The sequence below is a fragment of the Echeneis naucrates genome, chromosome 22 (genome assembly GCF_900963305.1).
Source record: "Echeneis naucrates chromosome 22, fEcheNa1.1, whole genome shotgun sequence".
Taxonomy (NCBI): Eukaryota; Metazoa; Chordata; class Actinopteri; order Carangiformes; family Echeneidae; genus Echeneis; species Echeneis naucrates.
In genome coordinates this window covers 6531834-6540511 of record NC_042532.1, presented here as the reverse complement: position 1 = coordinate 6540511, position 8678 = coordinate 6531834, and the positions used below count along the sequence as shown (strand labels likewise).

Genomic DNA, 8678 nt, shown 5'->3' with positions numbered 1-8678 from the left:
ATTTAGATTTAGCACTTTCACACCAGCTAGGGCTAATGGTTGGAACCTAAGCTGCTTGGAAGCTGTGGGAAGGGCTTTTACTGTTTACCTAAGATTGATCTTGTCTCCTTTAGTATTCAAACTTTATACAATGGGAATTGAGACCATGGGTAAAAAAAAAAAGAAACGGTGAACGGTTTTGAACGGTGTACGAGAAGCATCCTCTGCTTTTTTGCCTTGCAGCAAAGGATCAATACTAGCCAATCATTAAAGCTTATATCCTACAATACAGCACCACTGAAAATCAAAAAGCAATTCATTTATAACAAGGAATGTAGCAAGTACAGGTCGCACAAAAGTATTACACAATTTAACAGTTCATAACTGCAAAATCATTGTTTTTAATTATATTAATGCTCAAATGAATGAGTCTTGAAATACTTTAAAAAGTTTGATTAAATGCAACAGTCCAAGGCAAAAAAGAGCATAAAACAGAGATCTAACAATCTAATAATATGCAGGAAAATTAATACAATAAATTAAGAGGGTTTAATGTCATTAAGGTTTACAGCAATTCAATAATGCTGTAGAAAACGGGAGAGAAATATAAATTTTTTTGCATTTCAGGATTCTCTGCCATTAAAAAAAAAATAAAAAAATCATCAGATATTTCTTTCCTAGAGCTCTCTACAATGTATACAGCTCATCATTAGTGTTTGGAAGATTTCCATTGTTTTCTTTTTCCTGTGGTTCAAGTCCTGACCAGGTTATTGAAATATTTGGCATCTACTCTTGGTTGGGGTTTTCTTCCTTCCAGATTGCATTCCGCAGAGTCTTTGCAGCAAAGTAAACATATGCACCAACAACAAATAAGACAAGGAAAAAAAGGAAAGAGGCACATAGGGTATTTCTCAAACAACAAATTTGTTCTTGGTGGTTGAGCCACTTTTGGTAGCTGTGTCTGCGTGGGATTGGTAGCCGATAGTCATCTTCATGGGAAGCCCCAAACGCTCCTTGTAAACCCTCCTGGTGACAGGAAAAAGACACAGTGAAAGGATGTGGGGAATGCCTTCACCTGGTGGCCCAAACACTGAGGCTGAAAAACAACACTCACCCTATGTGTGTTACAGCTTCCCGGTTCTCATAGTCTGATGTCCAGACGGCTATTTTATCTCCTTTTGTGCGGATGTTGACCACAGCTCCACAGACGTCATCGCTGTAGTCGTCAAAGGCCTCTCCAACTAAGCATAGCAGCTGTTGAAGCGTTTGAGAGGAATAAAAGCTATTGTCATAAGTTGATGACTTTTTTTGGCACACAGTGTGTCAACTTTAAATGAGATTGATGCAGCGATAGCCTTACAGCTAAATATTTTATTATTTCAGTGCATGTGTGCGAACATCACCAGCCCTCCCTGGAAGCTAGTTTGTTGATCTTTATTGACTGAAAATACCTTTGTGAGGCAGGGAGGGCAGTGCTACACCTTGGTGAATGCAGGAGGGAACAAAGGATAGATGAGATACGGGAGGATGGACAGGGGAAGGGAAGCAGGTGGTGCTGGCAGGAACTGGTGGAGTGAAGGATCCTGTCCTTTTCCTGTCACCTAACTCAGGGTTATGAGAACCCAGAGGGTTTCTGTGTAGATCTCTGGTGAGATGGGAGTCCGCCAACCCCATGTGCCACCCAACCACGGAGGACCAGGCCCCCCAAGCCAGGCCAAGACTAACTGCAAGTGAGAGTGTCCTCTTTCCTGTGCTTCCTCAATCCCTGTTGAGCAAGCATTGCCCTGCACCGTGAAAAAGTAATCCTGAATGAGGTGTGGTGAATTAAGATTGGGGGAAAGGAGAAGTCAGTGGGCTGCAGCTGCTGTCCTGCAGCCTGCACTGACAGCGTGCCCCATGAACCCACCCCAGTCCGTCCCCCAAGGTGTGGTGCATTCAAATCTTTTGTTGGATGTATGTTATGTAGTGATGTAGGTGCAATTTAGGAGGCAGGTAAGTGAGAACCAGGTCCCCAGCCAGAGCCCCCCCACAACTGGATCCCACCCCCCCAGCGCACTGCAGCGACAGGGACAGGCATGCTGTTGAAAGTGCAACTGCAAATACTACACCACGGCTATTGTTAGCTTTGTCACCTCAATTATTGAGAATCAGCAAGCACTTGAAGATTCCTGCTCACTGGTTTACAACAACATTTTCAGGGTAAGATGCCATTTTTTATTTTTATATTTCATGTGTGAACTTCCCCAGGTCAGTGAGGCAGAAAGACTTTCGTTTGGAAGTGGCAATATAACCTTCTGAAGAAACAAGAAAAAAAAGTGTGTGTGTGTATGTATATACACACAGATATTTCTCAATGGTATATTTTGGATTTGTGCTTCACCCTTCTGCACATTTATAATGATAAAAATATAGTCTGAATTAATGATCCAAAATCGTATGATGGATCAAAGGTTGGTATCATTAGCTTTGAAACAGAACCATGTACCACACACCATGGTGACTGGATATCTGTCAGAACTTGGACATTCTCAGATCTGCTTGTAAAACTTGTTACGTGACAAATTCGCTGAATGCCAAACTGGAAAAAGATCAGAAGTAACAAAAACAGCTAGGCTATATTTCTCATCTGCTGGACTGCTGCTCAGTAGCAATATTGGTAGAAAACGTTGGTACCTTGGAATTGGAAATTTTTGTGGTTTGACTGTTTTTATTGTGTTTTGTACTGGAGAGGTTTGTTATCACATAGAAACAACATATAATGAAGCTGAATAGTTTGGATGTGTGTTATTATTAGATTACAGTTTGATGCAATTGTATGCAGTGTTGCATTTGCAGCCCTTATTGTCCACAGTTCATTAACAGCTGTAATTCTTCTCACAAAGACATGACACATTTCTAGTGTCTCCAATTTAGAATTAAATTACTATTTGAACACTCATACTGCTAAATCATATTTCAGGACCACGTTGGCAGGACTGGGATCCATCCTGCTCAACTGCTCTCCACCCACATTTTTATCCGATCACCTAAAAACTTTATGATGCCAATATTCCTCCCAAAACTCAGTCAATATCAGAGCTCAGGAAAGGCGTATTTAAAATTGTCACATTAAAAAAAGTTTTCCTTCCAACTTATGCTTAAACAATTAATCTGACTGTCACTGGAAAAACAAAGTTTCACCCCTTCAGGACAATACTGAAGGAAACTTCAGTATTGACAGTAAGTGCTGTTTGCTCAGTGGCAAGTCGCCCTGTGCTAGACGTCTGTATCACTGTCAGTGACCTTTAAAGTGGCAACAGAACTCCCAATAATGAGTAGAGCTTGTTTTCAATGTGACTTAGTTGTGATGCCATTGAACTCAGTGTCAGCTCCGTGAAGAGACAAAGTGATGGTGAATTTTCTTATACATTAGAAATGATATTGTGCACAAAAAGATGATTAAATGCAATCATTGCAGACAAGACTTCTAAAAAGGTATGAAAGGATGTAATAACCTTTATCAGCAGTGTGAGAAATGTGATAGGAGAGTGGTGCAACTAATTACAGCTGGAAGCAGCTTGTAAATATACTACTTTTAGAGGAGGCTGTAAAAATGATTAAGAGAGCCTCTTTGAATAACAACACTTTATAGGATACGAAGCTCAGCCAAACCTACCGTCTCCAGCCAGAAGCGGTCCAGGTCTAATCTCCTCTGCTGCTTGGTGAGCGTGATCAGCCAGCGGCCACCACGTTTGTTCCTTTCGTCTTCCCACATGGGTTCAATGCCATCCTGAAGCCATAGTTATAACCATCAAAATGCATCCCAAACCACTTTGCCAAATTTTCAAAACAGCTTTTGAATCTGAACTCTTTTTCAACAGTGCCTAGAAAACCTTTCTTTTCCAACTTGCAGATAATCACAGTACAAATTCTTTAAATATCTTAAGACATTTGGAAGCTGCCAAACTAAAAAGGAAGCAAGAACTCAGGACTTTAAGTAGTGGCTACATATTTGTCCAACATCTTTTTCTCAAGCTGCATTCCTATCCAGGCATGCATACAAGTTTTTGGTAAAAAGCAAAATTTTCTTCCAACTGTACAATTTGTAAAACTTAAACATTACAGGTGCAGATAGACTAACTCCCCCAACATGAATATAAGTTTAGTATTTAATATTTGCCACAGTAGATCCTGCTAATAATTTCCATAAAAGCACACAGATCAAAGAGCAGTTATATTTGATTACTGCTGTTACCATTTATTATTATCATCATCACCTACTACAAACACAGTGTAATTAATGGCTGCTAGCTATCTTCTGCTTTTTTCTCTTACACCCACGCTTCTCATTTTCTTTCAGCACTTCTGGTTGAATTAAGTCTTTTAGGCTGATGAGCTCTGAGTTGGTAAAAAGAGAGGTTTTGTCAGAGAAAAAAGAAAATCTGTTTTTATTTACATTCCTTCCAGTAATAATGTTATTAAATGTAATGCTTTTTGTCAACAATTCAATTAGATGTTGTTCTGTTAGCAGGAGCTTTATTTGAATTCATTGGAAAAATGCACTTATGCCATTATAAAAAATCTTGCAATTTGGGTTTATTGGTGTGCTGGTGATAAAAATGTATGCATTACATTTGCAATTCAGTACCAATTGCTCTCACAAGGTTCACTTTGAAAAGCAATTACAGGACCCCAACCGTCTAAATAACCACTAAGAAAAAATGAGTTTTTTTCCCTGTATTATTTATGCTCGAAGTTTGTTGTCTTAGCTAATGTCTATGGAAATGGATTTTCCATTTTAACTAAGGCCTTCAACAGCCATTAGATAGATAAGATAGATAGATAAAGCCTTCTATTAAAGCCACTGAGAGGACATACTAATGTTCTCATTTATATTATATGCATTAACACACAAACACACAATAAAGCGATTGTAAGTAGTGGTGTGGATTTTAATCTGTATTTGACTTCACTGTTTGTTCACTCCCACCACTGGACAAAACCTTACCTTAAAGAGAGAGTAATCGCATCCTGACATGAGGTTGCTTGACAACTGGATGTGATTGTAGAGGCTGGAAATGACAAGAGCACAGCATTAACAAAACACGCTTAATCAATCCTTGCATGAGTAAATTATTCAAAAACAGTAAAACATTCAGAAACACTGCCATGACATTTTATTGCTCCAGTTGCTCAATGGAAGCACAGAAAAACAAAAAAAGACTCAGAGAGATTTACTGCTCCTTACGCCCAGAAATCTTCAACCGTGTCAAATTTAGAGATGAGTCGTAGGTTGGCCTGCCATGTTTTGCTCTTGTCATTCTTGAAGAACCACAGAGACCATCTGTTGGGTGGAAACAGAAGAGAGGAAATTTGCATTAATGTAACAAGCCCCTTAATTAAACACAGATAAACAAAGGCGACCGAAAGCCATTGGGCTCTGCAGCAAGTGACGGCAACACATTGATGCACCTGGATGCTGCTCAGTAAATCACGTCGGCACTCCTGTGGTCCAATTAATTGTGGCACTGTTTCATACTTGCTCAATGCTGAATCCTCTTATGGCTTAGCATCTGCCTTAAGCATTTTAGGTTAAAGAAGAAGAAGAGGAAAAAAAAGAATGGAAAACTGGCTGTTGACACTGTTATGAAGCCATTAGAGACGCTGGTCTGTCAGCAGCTATGGGAAGTGTTTTAAGTGAGAGTAGCCCAAATAAAGGCCAGAAAAGGACAGAAGAAGTCAAGTTACACAAGTTACACTCCCTTCAGCTGAACTGTATAAGCATAACAGACTGTTTAATCAGCAAACATGACAACCCAGCAGTCGGTCTGGCTTCAGTTTATATTACATTTGTGTATTCCCTATTAATTTGTCCACTAAAATGATTGACTGTTTGATCATGGGAGATAATTGGAAGGAGCATTTATTCTACAGCCTCTTTGAAGGACCTTGACATGACATTTTTTGGCTTTAATTGCATATAGAGATGGACTCCAGCACCCCATGACTCTATAAAGAAATATGCGGATCAATAAAAATCAATGAATTCTGCACCCTGGGCTTATGCTGTTTGTGTTGCACTTTGAATACTAGTGTGTCTGAGCCAGTGGAGTAAAATAAAAGCATTCTGTTAGACTTGAACCAACCAAACAGTCAGAGACAACTGTCAGTATACTTCAAGTCTAACAACTGTGCTGTGAGTCACCAGTGTTTAGGATATACTTTTGCTTTTAACAGACTGGCTTTCTGTTGAGTTTGTCTTATTGCTTTTGACCCTTTTGAACATAAATCTCCTTGAGGAATTTAAAAATATATAAAATATTCATTTGTTGCTTATTTGTATTCAGCACCAATGGGTGTTGAAACCATCTGAGTATGGATTCCGGGAAAAAAAAATTCAAACACCTTGGACAAGTCACCAGACCATCACGTTATCACAGTCTCAGATCCAGGTTTGCTTACACTGTGAGAAGAAATCCACTTCAAGAATACTAAAACACACAGGCAGGACCAGTAGCACAGGTAACATCATACATTGCACATTTATATTACAACAGTTATCCTAAAATGAGCTGCCAGGTCAAGTCGCCCCCTCAAGGTGAGAAATAAACAAATGTAATTAGGTAATAACATTTATTTTCCATTTTACTAAGTCATTGGTCATCAGTCTGGAGAACAAACATCTTAATAGTATGCATTTTTATTTGGCAATTTGATATGCTATTTTCTTTATCATGAGCTGTTTATGAACAATTTTGGAAGTTGCTCTGCTTCCTCTCAGTCAACAAAGCAGCCATTGTTGTCAGTAAACGGTTATTTCATGTCTCGCCTTCACCTCTTCAGGAGCCAGCACCATTCATTTATGTGGAAGAGGGGTCATTCAGTTCTTCAGCTATGCCCAGAGATCAAACTATTTGGTCATACGTGAACCATTAAATTTTTTCTCTGAAGCTGAAGGATACATGTGCTTTGTTTTCCATTACTTACACCTTAATACAGTATCACACACTCGTGTCTGCCTCAGTGGAGTAGACCTATTCAATCTTACACGAAAACTAGAAAATTATATAAAATATTTGAGTGACCAGTGATACTAAGTTTACAAAAAAGACAAGCTGTCAAAAACTTTTCTGACTAATTAATTCATTATCTGATAAAAAAAAAAAAAAAAACATCCTAAAACTATGCTGGAAAACACTTATGACGGCTACAGAAAGTGAAACGCTCACTAAAATCGGTTGATTGTTCTTGATTAAACATGACTGCTACTAAATTCACTCATTCATTCATCTTCAACTGCATACCCGTTTCCAGGTCGCGGGGTTGCTGGAGCCAATCCCAGCTCACATTGGCCGAGGGCCAGGTACACCCTGGACAGGTCACCAATCCATCACAGGGCCAACACACAGACAAACAACCACTCATACTCACTTGCCTACACTGATCTTGTCTTTTCACACACAGCTGAGGTTGCAGACTGAGGCTTACCTGTTCTGGAGGGGGTGTTTGATGTAGGCCTCTGGGCTCATAATCTCCTGCCCAGTCTCCTCAGCTCCATCTTCATCAGCCTGAGGTGGACATGGGTTGGTTTCCTAAAACGAAGTTTGGTACAAGTTAGGTACGAACAGGGAGGAGAGGGGCTAATCTCTTTCCTCAACTCTTACAAACAGTTCATTGCACAAGTGGGTCCCTCTGTCTTGGTGATGCAATTAGATTAAAAGTCGAAATTTCAGATAGCGTCCAGTTGACAGTGTTGTATCGTTTCTAACCCCGAATGGGATGAGCTGTCCTCCAAAGTAAACTAAAAAAAATGCGTGACGGCCGCGTTGTGTACTCATGAAACGCCTCATGAACTTCTGTTACACGCTGCTAACACCACCAGCCGCTTGAAGCGCCAGTGCTAACACACATACATATAAATGAAAGCACACCATTTCCATTCCCATATTTGCCAGTTGCATTATTCCGTGTTTGATATAAAGCTAAACACCAGCTGTAACACGAACCTAAGCGTTTAAAACAGAAATATAGAGCCCATACTCTAAATTCGGCATAACTGACACACTAAGCTAAAATAAATTTATAAAAACCGCATCTCTTGCTGCTGTACCATCATTTTATAGTAATATCCCCCCTTAACGACTAGAATAGCTAATGTTTTTACGTGGAGGTCAGCGGGGAGTGCTGTCGACCACCTTTGACAGATGACATTTTTAGGAAGGAAAAAAAAAAAAAAAAAAAAAAAAAACTTGATGCGCCGAATTTAGCAGTACTTCATAACAAACTCGAGTGTGTAGATAACACCATAACCGGCTCTGTGCTTCAAACAGATAATCGCGACGATATCAAAAATGACTGTTTTCTGATGGATATGTGTGTGTTTCTCCTCGCAAAAGTTAACGGCACGTCGCTTAGCTGTAACGTCAGCCTTAAAGTTGGAAGAGCTCCGGTCGCGGCACAGAAAAGCACACTGTAACTGCTCATAACAGCCTGTGTGGTGATAACAAAGGGCGCTTTTACTTTCAATTACTACTTTTTTTTTAACGCTGGACGTAAACTTAAATCATAACTTCGCCTCGTAATCGAAGCCAGAAGCCTCCGAAATGATTTCATATGTTCTCATAAGAAAAGTGCTCACCGGTTCGGCGGTCGCCATCTTAGAAATCTCTGTAAGGAAAGTTTCTTTTGATTGGATCGAGCCGTGCAACGTGACGGCGGAG

General features: G+C 39.8%; 1 protein-coding gene across 1 annotated transcript; it reads right to left on the bottom strand.

Annotated features, from left to right (window-relative positions):
• Window positions 1-271: 271 nt before the first annotated feature.
• eif4eb (eukaryotic translation initiation factor 4eb) lies at window positions 272-8626 on the bottom strand. The gene is made up of 7 exons (XM_029493817.1): window positions 8597-8626; window positions 7447-7550; window positions 5207-5302; window positions 4967-5030; window positions 3635-3748; window positions 1094-1233; window positions 272-1005 (listed from the first exon to the last, which is right to left on the bottom strand). Exons 1-7 carry the CDS (start codon window positions 8612-8614, stop codon window positions 891-893), a joined length of 651 nt encoding a protein of 216 aa, XP_029349677.1. The 5' UTR covers window positions 8615-8626; the 3' UTR covers window positions 272-890.
• Window positions 8627-8678: the final 52 nt, after the last annotated feature.